Source organism: Amblyomma maculatum, chromosome 4, assembly GCF_055883805.1.
Source record: "Amblyomma maculatum isolate TAMU_Amacu chromosome 4, ASM5588380v1, whole genome shotgun sequence".
Taxonomy (NCBI): Eukaryota; Metazoa; Arthropoda; class Arachnida; order Ixodida; family Ixodidae; genus Amblyomma; species Amblyomma maculatum.
The window spans coordinates 87545961-87562977 of record NC_139347.1 but is presented as its reverse complement, the minus strand read 5'-3'; the positions used below and the strand labels follow the sequence as shown (position 1 = coordinate 87562977).

At 47.7% G+C, this 17017-nt stretch overlaps 1 protein-coding gene across 1 annotated transcript in view; it reads left to right on the top strand.

Annotated features, from left to right (window-relative positions):
• rdgC (retinal degeneration C) overlaps positions 1-17017 on the top strand; it is a 241121-nt gene that overhangs the window by 185836 nt on the left and 38268 nt on the right. The window contains exons 4-5 of the mRNA XM_084602113.1: positions 1529-1695; positions 9749-9910. Of these exons, the coding sequence (XP_084458239.1) occupies positions 1529-1695; positions 9749-9910 (329 nt within the window). The remainder of the gene's footprint in view (positions 1-1528; positions 1696-9748; positions 9911-17017) is intronic.

The following is a 17017-nucleotide window of genomic DNA, read 5'->3' as shown; positions in this document are numbered from 1 at the left end:
GACTTTTCCTACTCATAAATTGTATTAGAGTGTAAGTGTCAAGCTGACTCGATTTCTTGCAGTAGTGCAGCTCGGAGTTTAATTAGCAATTTTATTTTCTTTACTTGTACCAAAAGGCTGCTTCAGCATTCTTTCGAACGTGTACGGCTCCTCGCACTTCGTTAGGTAAAGTCATTTTAAGGAAACGCGCTCTTCCCAGCTACTTTTAAAAAAGCTGGCTTACGTTGTACAGATGCGGACATGTGTAAACCGAGCGCGTTATGCTCTTGTCACTGCAATTACGCCTACCGTACCGAAATTCTAGACATGCTGTGCTTGTAAAAGCAGAATCAGCGGCCACTCTCACCCTACATGTGTAGTCTATTTAGCTTAGTCTATAGGCAACGCGTGGATAAGGTTACAATTTCACAGCATTCTCTTTTTTTTTTTTTTTATGTTCTTAACCGTAAACGTAGCGCCAACTTGTTTACGTCTCAGGCGTTCGTTAACAGCTTTATCCATCACAACCCATGCACGAAACTTATTAAAGATATTCCCTTTTTAGACGATCTCTCCGATCCCGCTTTGGTGGTTCAGCGGTATAAGGTGTGCGATGGGTTGAAATTTACGGAGCCCTCCACTATGGCGTCCTTCATAGTCTGAGTCGTTTTGGGACGTTGAACGCTAAAAACCAAACCATCTCTTTTAAAACAAAACCTTGATCGCATGTATGCCTTCCGCCCGGTACTTAGCCAGCGCTCGGGTCAAATTAGTTTAAACAGTATGGTCTTACGGGGGCTACGTTCGGAATTGCCGCAACAGAGCTCAAACTCCAGACATTTTAGCCTGCATTTCTTTCCATGATGCGCAAAAATAGGTCGAATATTTTTTTATTTTATTTTTGTCACTGTTCGTTAACGCTATTATTTCATACAAAATAGATGCTGCCTTTTGTTTCTGTTCTGGAAAAGTTTAACGGCAATGGCACGTTGACTACCAGAGTAGAAGTATTCGGTTTTGGGCCATACACAGCTGTCGCCATGCCATAGCTGTAATTCGAGTTTGAAGAACGGATATATTCAATGACAAAACGTCGTTTATCCGACGTGTTGGTTGTTTGATTACCAGGAAAACTAAAGGAAAACAGCAAGAGCAATAGTTTATTATTTGTGTTTGTGTGCGTGCTGTGGCATGCGCAGCAGTGGCAAACGTGGTTTGCCCTTATTGACAAAAATAATTCATTTGTCATTTCAGCTGCGGAACTTCGGATCAAAATCCGGTAAATCTAGTAATGCTGTAAATGACGTGCGCAGATAGAGCCTCCGCCTGGTGGCGTCTGCAAAGTTTACTTCTCCTTGGTAATCATAATATGACCCGATTGTGCTGTTGATACGAATGCCGCGAGGTGGCGCGCAATCAGCCAATTGATCTAGTTGTTTTGACCGAATCGAAAGCGATATATTTCAAGAGTCGATGCCTAATGGAGGATTTCGCAGCTGTGTAACAGAAAAATACGAGTTCTCCGGATGACGGCCCAAGTGACGTGCAGGTCAGCCCAAGGAGCTGGAGAAGAGCGAGCAGGCGGAGCAGGAACTGTGGAGGAACACGAATCCCGACGAGGTGGTCATAGAGGAAGCGTACAGGGGTCCGCACCTGCGGCTCCCGCTCACCACAAACCAGGTGGACGCGCTTATCCAGGGCTTCAAGGACCGCAGGGTGAGTTACCGTGTATGGGCAGATCGCCGAACGCGACGTTTCTGGCCTTTCCATCGCGTCGGCGATTATTGTAATCCTATCTTCCATCCTGGTGGTGGTAGTTGCACCTGTAGAAGTATTTTTTTATTATTATTCTGCAGAGCATACATTTGTTTTCCTTTTTTATCAACTTATTTTATTTGTAGCCACGCGATATCCTACTGAGTGGAAATGTAAATGACCCTCCCATAACCCCTCCCCCGCCCGTCTCCCCTTTCAAGGTCCGAATTAGTTATGCCACTGTATGGTCAACGGTGGCACTCCCATGCTGTGTGGTACAGTTCGAAAATCATTGGAGGAGGTATCTTGCTCACAATAGCAGCTTCGTTCTAAGCGCGCTCTTGCCTAAATTTATGCCGTTATCACAGAAACAGTGTTGTCTTCCTTGAATGTGTGAGCTGTACAGCCCCCCCTCCCGCCCCCCCCCCCCCCCCTTCCCATTTTCCTATGTTATAATTTCTACTGTTTTATAGCCTTTTTCCTGAAGTACGTTGCTCGATTAGTCGGAAATTTTTTCGTCTTAGAAATATGGGAAAAGCACTGTTGCAATGTACCTAATGAAAGAAGTACGAACGAAGTTCTTACTCTCTGTATCAGTCTTTCGTAGCCTTTCGTCGGTAATATTAGGACTTCATTAAGTGTGCACGCTCCCTGTAATGAACAAGTCGCGAAATATTTTGACGGTGCATGAGGCAATAGGGGCTGCTTTGACCTACAAGTGTAGGCGCAAATGATTGAATGCTAGAATGCATGCTTGCACGCGCAGCTTGTAAGATGCCTTTTACCTCTCCTTTCTGTTACCGTACTGACTGCTGATGAACGTTACTACTATTAATATAACATCGCTAGAGTATTTCTTACACTGTGCTGTTTGGGACAGTACAATGAGAAGACTGGGCTGTTTCTTTACGCCCGCAACTGATCCCAATCGCGCAATTTACCAATTATTCTCCCGTCATATAGTAAAGACAACGTCATCATGTTCATCTTCGGCTAGTTTTTGAGATAGTGAATCGGCGTTCGAAAAATGCCTCTTCCTAAAAGGCACCGCTACAGAACAGGGGGAGGGCAAAAAATTGCCGCGGTCCTCGTCGCAAGATCGTTCGTTAGAGTTGAACAATAGGATTGGCGTTGCATCCTGCGGGCTCCAAGCGTGTCGGTAACTGTGGCGCGTCGTGGCTGTGACATGGATCAACGTCCGAGCTCAGACACCGAATCAGCCTCGAACGCGTCACAGCTGTTCGACTCATCGAACTCCAAGCCCAGACAGCGCGTCGTGCTATCCTCATTGTTCCTATGCACTGAAGTATAAAGTGAAAATAGACTGATAGGAAATTGAAAGCTTATTTCAGTGAACGGTGGGATCAGCTTTCCTCATTTTAATGTCGATGGACAAAGGCGACCGTTAGCTGCACCGATTGAGGACGCCCTCACACACGGCTCACCATAAGTGTGTTTCCCAATTCGCACTATTTGGCTGTGGGCGTACGGGGGCGCCTTTAAACTGCTTATCTCCCGACAAACGTTTTCCGAATAAGTTGTACTGATTTCTCACTTCCGATAACCGATATAGTCAACAAAATTATTATTTTAAAAACTGTATCAGGAATATGCAGCGCCGCTCTCATCTTTGAGGCAACTTTTATGTTTCTAAATCATTATTAATAATTTGCTAACAATTCGACCGATCAGCATAGAATTCATGGAAGCTTGTCAGGTGTCATAGGTGTACTACAAATCTCCTTCTGCGCTATTGAGAGGCTACATTTCACGCTGTTACTTGGTCGAGGCGACGGAGTGGGAGTTTCCACTACAGCTTCACATCGTCAATCCCCCGCACGCACCAACGCTTCTTGTCTAAAATAAGAGATATCAACTGCTCGCGTTGTTGTCTGGTTTCGTTTACTGATTCTTACACATAAGCGGATTACAACGGGGTACACCAATCTTATACGCACGTATTGTATTACCCAGTCTTGTACACGTCGCATAAAAAAGCAAAAGATGGCAAAATACAATTGCTCTATCTGAAAGGTAGCTGATTCCAGTGGTCAACCACAGCTCCAGAAAAGTAACTCAGCAATTTCAGAAAAGTAATCAGTTATTTTCACGTTGCTTTCCAACTTTTGTCGCTATAACACAATATATATATATTGTGTTATAGGGACCCGCAACACCTACGCAACACCTACGCGCCACGCTACCGATACCGCAATCCTGATGAGTGGCGCACCCCTGACGACAGGCCTATCTGTTTCACGTGCTCGCGTATTGGCCACATCGCTCGCCACTGCCGCAGCCGCTGGACATCACCACCTCGACGTTTTCCTTACGTTGACCGCTACTCCAATTACGGTCACCCCCGTTTCACGCCTCGTTATGAGCCGCCCCGCACCAATACTACTCCGCCTCCTCCTGTGTCCAGTCGGTCTCCTTCCCCGCCAGCCCGCCGTTCCCGTTCACCTCTTCCTGGCCGCAGTTCCTCGCCGTCCTCTGCCGGCCGCTTCACGGGAAACTAGCCAATGCAGCCCCCGGAGGTGACGCTGCATTGGTACCCCGACCTGGAAATCCTCTACTGCCCATTTCTTCGCCCTGTAACCTCCTGTCCCTGTTCGTGGATGGTGTTCCCGTCTCTGCCCTCATTGACACTGGTGCCCAAGTCTCGATCATGAGCTCATCGTTTTGCCGCCGCCTCAAGAAAGTACAGACCCCCGCCGCTTCGCCCACCGTTCGTGTTGCCGATGGCAGTACTGCTGCCGTCACTGGGCAGTGCACTGCCCGAGTCACCCTTGCCGGTCATCACATCCCTGTTTTGTTCACTGTCCTCAACCAGTGCCCTCACAATGTGATCCTCGGCCTTGACTTTTTAACGGCCCACTCTGCCCTTATCGACTGCTCCAGCGGCCTTCTTCGTTTGGACCTACCTGTCTGCTCAGAACATCCTCCATCTGCACCCCGCCTTCGCTCCACTGAGTTCGCTCGCCTGCCCCCTGACTCTGCTGTTTACCTACCTCTGTCACCTTTCCCGCCTGTGCCTGACGGTGACTATCTTGCTTGCCCTATCACCGAGGTCTTTCTTGACCGCAACGTCGTTCTTCCTCATCTCATCGTACGCGTTACACAGAACAGCACCTACCTTCCTATTCTGAACTTCAGTCTGTCACCCCAAGTTCTTCCCGAAGGAATATCCCTTGCTACCTTGTCCCCTCTCACAGACTGCACCATTTGTGCACTCACTCCTGGCCCACATTCAAGCGTCCTTCCAACACCCGTACTCTCCACCACAATTACCGACCCTATTTCCGCAATGATTGCCTCTGACCTCAGCCCCGAACACGTTCAGGACCTGCGCAACCTTTTGTTATCCTTCTCCGACATTTTTGACTTTGCTGCCGGTTCTCTGGGCCAAACATCAGTTGTGACTCACCGCATTGACACCGGCGATGCAAAGCCTGTACATCGGAGGCCTTATCGTGTGTCCCTTTCTGAGCGCCAAGTCATCCAGCAGGAGGTCGACAAGATGTTGGGCAACGATATCATCGAACCTTCGAACAGCCCCTGGGCATCTCCTGTCGTGCTCGTTAGAAAGAAAGACGACAGTTGGCGCTTTTGTGTCGACTATCGACATCTGAACAAGATTACAAGGAAAGATGTTTACCCGCTGCCGCGAATAGACGATGCCTTGGACTGTTTACATGGAGCCCGCTACTTTTCCTCCATCGACCTTCGTAGCGGCTACTGGCAGATCTCTGTTGACGAACAAGACCGCGAGAAGACAGCTTTTGTCACACCCGATGGACTTTACCAATTTAAGGTTATGCCTTTTGGACTTTGCAATGCCCCTGCTACGTTTGAACGCATGATGGACTCCTTACTCCGCGGCTTCAAATGGACGACTTGTCTATGTTACTTGGATGACGTGATTGTCTTTTCGCCCTCGTTCGAAAGCCATCTTAGTCGCCTTTCTTCCATCTTGGCACTTTTCCGCCGTGCCGGACTTCAACTGAACTCAAAGAAGTGCAGTTTTGGTCGCCGCGAACTTAAAGTGCTTGGCCATTTGGTGAATGCCACCGGCGTGCAACCCGATCCCGACAAAGTTCGCGCTGTCAGTGCGTTTCCATGTCCCCGTTCACCCCGTGATGTCCGCAGCTTTATAGGACTGTGTTCTTATTTTCGCCGGTTTGTCCCAAACTTTGCCGCTGTTGCTCGTCCTCTCACCAATCTGCTGAAGAAAGGCGTTCCTTTCTCATGGGGACCAGAACAGGCTAACGCATTCTCCACCCTCATCGCTATTCTCACCAATCCTCCTGTGTTGGCCCATTTCAACCCGTCTGCCCCGACGGAACTTCGCACCGACGCCAGTGGCCACGGGATTGGTGCCATTCTTGCACAGCGACAACGCGGCCAACATTGCGTTATTGCCTACGCCAGTCGTCTCCTGTCATCAGCAGAACAGAACTATTCTATTACGGAACGGGAGTGCCTGGCTCTCGTTTGGGCCGTTGGAAAATTCAGACCCTACTTGTTTGGCCGACCCTTCACTGTAATTACCGATCACCACGCCTTATGTTGGCTCTCTTCCCTGAAGGATCCTGCTGGCCGCCTCGGCCGCTGGGCACTGCGCTTGCAGGAGTATACCTTTTCCGTTGTATATAAATCCGGTCGGCTTCACCAGGATGCAGACTGTCTGTCCCGCTATCCCGTCGATCCCCCTTCCTCTACTGACCATGAGTCGGACCCCTGTGTCTTCTCTATATCGGACTTTTCCCACATAGCCGACGAACAGCGGTTGGACCCAACCCTCAGTTCTCTTATCGACCGCCTCCGCACACACAGCCGTGACTCTTCCCTCGCCCTGTTCTTCCTTCATGGGAATACGCTATACCGCCGCAACATGCGACCTGATGGCGCTGAGCACTTGCTGGTCGTTCCCCAACACCTACGCTCCGCCGTTCTCGAACAAATGCACGACGCTCCTACAGCTGGTCATCTTGGCCTCTCACGCACATACGACCGCGTGCGCCGGCGTTTCTTCTGGCCTGGACTCTACCGCTCTGTCCAACGTTATGTAGCCGCTTGCGACCTCTGTCAACGTCGGAAAAAACCCCCTGTGCTACCACCTGGACACCTGCAGCCGATTGCTATCCCGACTGAGCCATTTTCTCGTGTTGGCCTTGACCTTCTAGGGCCCTTCCCCGAGTCCTTGTCGGGAAACAAATGGATCGCTGTGGCCACCGATTATGCCACGCGGTACGTGATCACTCGCGCCATTCCAACCAGCTGCGCCACAGACGTTGCTGACTTCCTTTTGTACGACGTCATACTACACCATGGTGCTCCCCGTCAACTCCTTACCGACCGTGGCCGCTGTTTCCTTTCCCGAGTTGTTGAGGAAATACTTCGTTCTTGCTCCGTTCGGCACAAGTTCACCACTGCGTATCACCCTCAGACGAACGGCCTTACGGAGCGTCTTAACCGCACACTCACCGACATGCTCGCAATGTACGTATCCGACAATCATCGCGACTGGGATATTAGTCTGCCATTTGTCACCTTTGCATACAACTCTTCGCGTCATGACACTGCTGGGTACTCTCCATTCTATCTTCTCTTTGGAAGAGACCCCTTGCTGCCGTTCGACACTTTGCTCTCCGCCGCTAGCCCCGTCACAACCTATGCCCGCGATACCATCGCCCGAGCCGACGCTGCTCGCCAGATTGCTCGTCAGAATCTCACCATCTCTCAAGAAACTCAAAAACGCCGCTACGACGCTCACCACCGCGATGTGCACTATCCTCCCGGATCTCTGGTGTTGCTCTGGCTTCCGTGCCGTCGTGTGGGGTTGTGTCAAAAACTTCTGCCCCACTACACAGGTCCTTACCGTGTACTACGCCCAGTGACCGACGTGACCTATGAGATTTCACCGCTCCACCCAAAGTCACCGACTGCTACACCCACTTCCGAAATCGTACATGTCGCCCGCCTAAAGCCATATTACTCCCCCTCCACATCGCACGCCTAATACGCACCGGGACGTTGCCTTTTGCCGAGGGGGGTAGTGTTACCTGGAAACGCGGTACCAAAGTGATGTGCTCACTGACGAAGACGACGACGACAAGGCGTTGAAAAAGAGGACGACGCTCACAGTGTGGACACTGCACGGCTACTGAAGTCTCAGCGCCAAGTTCAGCCCATCGCAGTGCTGTTACATTAAGTGCATCCCCGTAACAATATATATATATATATATATATATATATATATATATATATATATATATATATATATATATATATATATATATATATATATATATATATATATATATATATATATATATATATATATATAATTTTATCCTTCGTGACATCGGCTATTAAGAAGGCTGTACTACGCGCCACGGACAAAACTAAAAGCACTATTTTTCGCCACTACAGGTAAGCAGGGCCCGGCGTTTTCTACTCTGTTTACGCAAACACCAAGCTAGAGAGGTTTGTACAGGTTTTTCCGTCCCTGTCACTTGAGTGTTAACTGTTAAAGCTGCACCACTTTTGTCTTCTTTTTCCTTATCAATCTTTTAACCACTTCATGCTTTAATATTTCTAATCGTATGCACAAATGAACGGAAAAAATGAGACCAGCCTTTCCGGCACGCTCTTTCTATGAAGCAATTATTCGTACCTTCATTTCCCAGTTTACTAAGTGAATAAGGCACGTAATAAATACAAGCCAGCTAATAATTCAGTTCATCCGATTCTGTTTGATTTTTACCGTGGGCTGGTACTACTCACTGATTCATTTGACAGCTACAGGTATAGGGGAGAAAACGGAGTAGAGAAAAGATTGAGAATAAAATGGTGTGGGGAATAGCATCATTCTATCAACCTCGCTTTAAGCAAGCACCATATCACCACACACGCATGCCGCGATAAGGCCTGTCATGTCACTACAGACATGGCCGAGCACAAATCGCTTGCAATGTTCGTTAACCAAGAGCGCCTCGTATTTCCTTGGATCTTCTACTTCGAGGAAAAGAAACATGGTTATAGGGTAGTTGCTTGACGTGTTAGCCGCAGTTTCTAGGTTCTGTAAGAGTTCCTCTGAAGCGTCAAAATTCGATATTCCCATTTTCGTTGTGTGCTGCTGGCACCTGAAAACTTGCGCATTGACGCCTAGCGGCTCTTTTGTTTTGTTACTACGTAACAGCCCGCGCAAAATATAGTTTTACGGCAGAACTATACGTCTGAATGTGTCTATCCGGAGAAAATCGTGGCTCCGCGCGCGCCGATCCTTAGACTAGTTCTCTGCGTCACCACAACGTGGCGCCAGTTTCGGCAAAATAGCCCCTTTAGAGGAGCTGTAAGGGCTGGAATATACGAGTGATGAGCAAACCATGCAGCTGTACCGTTCGCCTTCAGCATCGTGCTCAAAGCACCAAACTGTGCGCACATAAGGATGTTTATACAAAGGCCGACTGAAATACAGACCTGCACAGAAAACAGGGTCCTATGGGACCTCGTGCGCCAACTTTCGTTACCTTTCTCGCCGTTGAGGGCGCTCGGTTGAACTGTTCGTTTGTCATTTTGATCATCATCAAATTACAAATTAATATAAACAAACTTTACCCAAATTAAAAAAAAAGGTCTTTGCCCGAGTTATACTTCGAAACTTTTGCTTTTTGTATATTAGCGGAGAATGTTTATTTTTATAATGTTTTTCTCTCGCCAGAAGACATACCGCGATTCTGCTTTGTGCGACGGCACTGCAGTTACTCGCTGCACATGCGCAGAACAGGTCCTTGTGCATTACAGCGTGGACAGATATTTAAGCTATAACGACGAAGAAAAATTATAGAACTAATAAACCCTTCTTATTAACAGGTTTACAGTAGCGCCAGGCTACCCGCAGTGTTCGTTCCCTAGCGGCGAAGGCTATGAACTAGAAGGTGCGCGCTGGAGCAGTGCTATCTGTGCAGGTCTGTATTTCAGTCGGTCTTGGTTTATACTCGGTGCGCAGACGCTGCACGCCCGCTACGTACTTCTCGTGCTGCACGAGGCCCGTCGCTACCTGCAGACCAAGCCGAACGTGAGCGCCGCCTCTACCGCCTTCGCCAAGCAGATCACCGTCGTCGGAGACCTGCACGGAAAGCTCGACGACCTGCTCACCGTCTTCTACAAGGTCAGTGCTACACCTTGCGGTTAGGTTAATGCGATTATCGCCAAGCACGCATTTCGCCACGATGCATTTGAAAAACAAAGGCATTGAGAAAATCGACCATCGCTATTTCCCTCCACGTCGTAATGATTTCGTATTTCCCAGCTGTTGATCCATAAATAAGCCCCTTCTTAACACAAACCACCGCCCCCAAAATGAGATTTAAGAGGCAAGCAGAGTACACGCGCGCCTAGAGTGCAAAGCAGCGCCCTTTGTGAAAGCAGGAGCGTCAAACACGCACTTTAAGTCAAGAACTGGATTAATGGATTAAGGGGTCAAGAATTATGCCGCTAGTCTGTGATATCTGCCATTGTGGACATTAGTTTGGCTGAGACTTCACCTTCTTGGCCATTGCTTGTAACACCTGTTTTAATGCGGCGGAAATGCGAATGAGTTGCGGATTATAAGTTCCTCGTCGTTGTCATCATCATCGTCACCGTGAACCAGGTTAAGCAGAGTGCAGAACGAGGTCTGTAATTTATCTTAAGTTTTTTTTCCCGTACTATGCATAATGCAGCTAACTTACCCCTGCAAATTTATAATACAATATTAACATCGCATATAGATGGCAGTGACAATATAAACGCATTCAAAGGAGTAGACAAACACTGCTCTTTATTGGTGCTGACGTCCGCTCACGTCCGATCACCTCATACTCTTATTGGCTACGGTATAACAGTTAGATGGAAGTTCTGGTCAGTGCACAGCGGCTTTTCTGTTGCGAAGGTAGCGCGAAGTCAGAATATAGTTTCTTGAAATTATAACTAACGCCCGGTGGCGGACTTGTCTGAACCGAAAGCGTTTCGTATACTCGTGCAACGACTGGTATGAGTTCGCATTGTGTTGTAGGAGAAGACAACTGCAAGGGTAACACAAGCAGAACATTGCGAAGCAAGAAAGCCCCGTTCACTATAGAAAATCCGGCGTCTGTTTTTGCGGCGTCAGTGTTGTGAGCGAAACTAACTGGACGTATATAGATTGGCGCTGACATTACGTTTGGCAGGAGCTGCCAACTCGGGTCTCTCCTTTCACATGGGAGGTAGATATCATAATCAGCCTGCCAAAGCCCTTGCATTCACTTTATCCCTAAGCCACGCAGACACGTTCATATGGCTTAGTTAAATCGTATATATATATGGAGTGGTAGCCGAAGCTACCGCGTCATACCCTTAAAGGAGGAGCTTTAATGCCCCCATAATTGTTAATCATATTTTCTTTTTAGTCCCATCAGCTATCCCGTGGATGCAAGAAAAAAGCGTTTCGCTGATATCCATAGGTACTCGCCTGTCACAGGCATTGGCTCAAGCTTCGTTGATTGAATCGAGGAGAGGAATAGGGAAAGGACATCAAAATATTTCGGTATAGCAAACAGACCGTTACGCACTGCCAAATAATTTCAGTGCATCAGGTTTTCACCGTGTTGTCCACAACGAAAGACGTTTGTTTCCTTGGACCAAAACTACGTCAAGTGCGACAAGAATAGCGTATTGTTGACGCACGGTGCACATCTTAAGTCTTCTGGTTCTGCTCTCATTTAAATAGGCGATATCGAGGCCTCAGTGCTCGCATTGTCGCGGATTCTTTAGGCGGCTCGGATGCTTGAATAATTCTCAACGTAACGACAAAATTTGGGCCTTCAGTGAGAGGGTCTCGGCAATCTCCTTCGGCGCATTTCTCCTCCCAAGACAGTGTTCGACAAACCGGGCCTCAAGCCATGGCAACAAAAAGGCTGCCGCGCCGGGAGGCACCAGGCGACGAGGTCCCCGGCGGCAATCAATTCCCGTCCGCGTTTTGGTTTGCAGCTACCCAACGGCGTCGCCGGCGGTGAAACAATGTGTTCGCCCCCTTGTTTCTTGCGACACGCATTGTTTCCGCGCTGTTTTCACCGGGAGACCTTGCGGCACTGGCCTGCGCAGGCCCTGCTCTGGCCCCATGCGGGCAACCGCTTTAGTGGTGATGCTTGTGCTTTTCCTTTCTAAAACTGCGCCTATTGTGGGAGCATGCGGAAATTGCGTTATATATATCCCTCTCAAACGCAGCTAAAACGAGCTATGGCTGCATTGATTACCTCAAGAAGAACCACTGTTAAACCTAATAGGATCAGATTAGATCATGTCATAGGCGCCGTAATCGCAATGGCCAGCGGGTGAAGTTAGCAACGTTCTGTGCTCATTGGTCAGAAAGTGGCCACGTGATTACGCAGTCGTGACGTAATTTCTATACGACAGAAAAGTGTTACCTGGTTACCGACAGTTCCCTAATCATGACTTGTGTATCATATACCTTTTTCCGGGGGTCAGCAAGAGCGTGACCGCCACTAGGTTGTTCGTTCGGCTATCGGCGACTCACCGCAAGTAACGTTTCCATATGCCTTAAAGGGCAACTCCGGAGGTTTTTTGACATTCAAATATTCTAGTAAGAATTTTACCATAGGTTCTCCTCTCCGTCCTGACGCATTCTACAAAATTTGGGCGCCGTACGATAATCCGTTCACGCGCAACACGGCTTTAAAATATGCCGTTTTCATGGCTTAAGTTGAGATTATTTCTGCGTGCAACATTGAGTTTCTGACGTCACGAGCAGTATACCGGCGTTACTGCCCACTTACCGCGTGATTATGAAATTGTGAGGCTTATATTGAACTATCTCAGACGTTTTATGCAGTGCGTCATGATTTTCATACTTCATTTTCACCATCCAACGCACGTACGAGTGTTTTTCTAGTACTGAGTGTGACGTCACCATTTCCTCTACAGAGACGTCGTTTCTGGCCGTAAAAGCAGTTTCGGTTTCGATTCGCTGTTTTTCTTTTTTAAAGATAATTCTAATCGGAATTTCAAAAAACGGATTTTTTGTGTTGGAGTCCGGACATGCCGAGGAATGTAATTCAACCAAAGACACAAAATGATGAAAACACCACCGGAGTTGCCCTTTAAGCAGTACTAATCAGTTCCTACAGCTGGGATGACAAGCGACCAATATCTGAACTTGACATCAGTCAGAGCGAATGTTTTCTTCGTGAACCATATGAAGACTTCCGCTACTATAGTGGGTCGGTGACGGCGCCGCGTAAGAGCCCACAAATCCTCCATATTGCTGTAAACCAGTTGCCGAGTCCCTGCGCGGGATAAAGGAAGAGGAAGGGATGAGCCGGATTTGAGTCTTGTCTATACGACGCCAGCGCTCTGAATTGTTCTGCTACCGTGCGAATGTTTTGTTTTACAAAGCCTGACACGTCGTGCGGCTTTCCCGCGATCGATTGTACTGTCGGCTTCCCTTGTTCTGATAGGACTTCTATTTGCGCCCGTTCACCGCGGACAGGTGGCAGGTGCGTAAGAGAGTTCTTTACACGCAGCTGGAAAATAAAAATTCACCGCCAATCGATTGGTCGGTTCGACGTTAATGCCTGAGTATGGCTTCTTGCCACTGCATAGGTTGCCACACGCTTTTTTTTTTTTATCTCGAAGCGATCCGACGAAGCCTCCAAGGAGCGAGAACAATTGCGTCGAGCTGTGTTGAAGTTCTCTGAAGTTCAAGTGTGCGCCTAATGAAAAACAAAAAAAAATTCGGTAGGTTTAACATATCTAAAAGTGCGGAATATCGTTTAGTAGCTCCGCTTTCCTTTGATTTGCATTGCTTTGGTCTGCTCAGTCACGACCGCACAGTCTCATGACTCCCACTTTCGCCGTCTTTTTGCGAGTTGCTGTTCTCTTCGTCCATATCAGAGTCATACTTGGCGTTAGACAATATGAACGAGCCCTGGTCAGCCTCCATACTAACCCAAGAAAGCAGGCACTACCTCTTCAGACACGTCCGGGCTGTGCTATGACGCGGATTTGTCCAGGACAGGGAAAGTGGGCGTTGTTGTGGCCCTTACAACAGAATGGCGCCTACATTTGCCACCAGGATTTGCTTTTTACTATTATATCTTTTTAATATTGCTATAAATTCGTGAAGTATTTCATACCTTTTTTTACTCATTCCTGCATTTCTATCCTTATGCTAGCTTTCTGTTTTTGCGCCGACAATCTCCCAATCTCTTTTTGCTAGCTTCCACCGCAGATTCATTCGCCCGATCGCTGTTATCTCTGAACCCTAAGCCCTCAGGGGGAATGACTGTGCCTGCATTGACATCCTGATGAATAGCATCATATTCGAATATAAGATGTTCACTTGTTTCTACGGATTTATCACACGATACGAATGTGTCGTATTCTTGGCTTCTTTTTTTTTTTTTTTTTTTGCAATTGTATCTTATATGGGACCTTTGCCTATCTCCTTTGAGTAGGGCACCACCCCTTGAGTTATATTTCCTGATCTGGTTCTTCCAATTTCAGTGTGGTTCTACACTCTGCTTCTTTTCCATTGAATTTATCCAATTTTTACTCTGTGTTCTTTACCTGTGGTTTAAAGCTCTTTTATTGCTCTGCCTTTTGTCCTTGGTACTTCCTGGTTAGATTCCCAGTTTTTTTCCTCCATTGTAAGTCAACGCTTTTTCGGCATAGGTATTTAAATACTTTAGCTATCCACTTCATCATCATCATCATCAGCAGCAGCAGCAGCAGCAGCCTGACTATACCCACTGCAGGGCGAAGGCCTCTCCCATATTTCTCCACTTAACCCGGTTCTGTGCTAGCTGCATCCACTTGACCCCTGCGAACTTTTTAATCTCATCCGCCCACCTAACTTTCTGCCGCCCTCTGCTACGCTTTCCTTCCCTTGGAATCCAGTTTGTTACCCTAAGCGACCATCGGTTATCCTCTCTTCGCACTACATGTCCTGCCCATGTCCATTTCTTCTTCTTAATTTCCACTAGAATGTCGGTAACTATAGCTACCCACTTGTTACTGTCCAATTTCCTCAGACGTTCCTCAATAACACGCCAGCCCAGATATCGGCCGTTTTCGGCGACAATAATGGATTAGCAGGCCGCACTGGTTGCGATGATTCGCAGTAGTTCACGCGCTCTTTTTTTATTTTATTTTTTTCAGAGCGCTTTTGCGGTATTGTGGCAGCTACCTCTCAAGCAAATGCTTTGATGGTGTTGCTACTGACTTGAATTAACCGTCCCCGTTAGGGCATGACATCAGCTTTAGTTTTGCTCGGGCTCTCCATCGACCTAATGGGACAGAGTGAACGCCTGCAGCCATAGACTGAAAGCGTTGCCCTACCGCACCGTTGGATTCCAGCCTTCGTACCGCACGTATGCCTCTGTGCTCCTTTAGAACGTCGGGTCTTCGTTTCAGTGCAGCCGAGTTCTATTTGGCCGGTTCCGCATCATCTGCCCAGAACAGAAGGCCCGCTGAAAAAAAAAAAAAGAAAAAACAACAGAAACGGGGAAAGAAATAGATTACAGAGGACGTCCAGAGGACGTCCTGGGAGCCTAATTTGGAGCACCATACCCAAAGCCTCGTTCGGCGGGCTCTTCCTGCCCGCGTTCGCTCCGTCTGCCCTGTACTCATTGCTCGGTTCCCCTGGAGGCAGCCGCAAAAAAAAAAAGAAAAAAAAAAAGAAAAAAAAACGGGCAGTACGTTTGGCCTTTGCTTTGGTGCGTGGCATTTTGTTGCTTGAGGTGTTTCGCGGCTTCAAGCCCCGACGAGGAGCGATGAAGGGAACGGACGGGTGGTCCGCAGGACACGCGTACGGCAATAGACGAGACCGAGGACGCTTCCGCGGTTTCTTTGCGCCCGACTGGCTCCTATTTCGTTATGAAACGGCAATGATCCGCACTTGCCTCGATCCCCGGCCCGCATTCCTCTGATGTCGCCGCGACAGTTCCGTGCGGTGCGTTCTTTCTTTCTATCTGCTACCAATGTTTGTCGACGGTCTTTGAGAACCGACCATCATCATTTCTCGTCACTTGAAAGGGTTCCCGTAGCAGAGCCCGATGCAGTGAAGGAACTTTCAATCAACGACGCGCGGTACATGGCATGGACTGGGCGCCTAATCATCCTGCCGAATGAAACGAAGCGATTATAATGCTTTTTCTTTCTTATATCGGTCTTCTTTCACCAAAATACTTCTTTTCCAACGGTAGACAAACATCGTTTGAATCAGTACCTGCTTAACACACACACACACACAAAAAAAAAGGCCGAAACCGGTAGCAAGTTCGAGATGCGTATTACACGTCAACTTCTTCGAAGGGAACGGGACGGATGGGGAAATATGATGAGGACAAAGCGGGATTAGATCACTTTGCATTTTTTTTTTTTTGCTATTTTCGCACGTGTGCGCTGAGGAGAGAGCTTTGTGATGGTGTGCTAGATGCCTTAGGAATAATAGCCGGGCCTTCCGTTGCAAAGCGGATCATGATCCTTTATAGATGAGCTATCACTCACCCGTGAATGCGGATTTTTTTTTTTTTTTTTTTTAGGTTACCTGCCGTCATTCGAGGTGAAAGTATTGCTTCGAAACACGCGGCAATTTTTCATTTAGTGGCCTTTGATTCATGACTGCTTAAACCGGCAGCCTTTGAACCACCAACCTTTCTCTTATCATGAGACTGTTTTCATCAGACCCTGAGTAGGAGTAACATGGCTGTTTTAAGAAATGTAATAGTTTAGCCTAAAATAACGCCGACCTTTGTGAATGCTCCAGTAGCGGTGTGCGGAAAAAGGAAAGCATGACAGTGAAGCATGTGCTTCACGTAGCAGCAATTAGTCAGCGCGACGCAATCTCGCGAAGAAGCAAGATCTTACGCTCTCCCTTCCGTTATGGATTCGTACGTTTGTCTTATTCCGAAGCTAGAAACGAAACATTTGCAGTAACATTCTTAGTTGCGAGTCAGCGCTAGTCCTTAGTTCCTTAACTGTGCTTTTTTGTTTGTTTGTTTTTGCGCTGTTTGCATAATCAGTTACAAACCACTCGCTGAATGGTCTACTCTATTACAGTGCGTAAGGAAGATAATGAGAGGGAAGCAAGAAATAAAAAAAAATAGAAAACAAAACAGCTCGACAAAGCACACCGAAGGCACAAGGAGGCAAAACATTGAAATGCGCAGCGACCAAGACCGCCACTGATTAGATATTTCATTCAGACAACCTCCGGAAAGAACAGCGAGTTAAACAG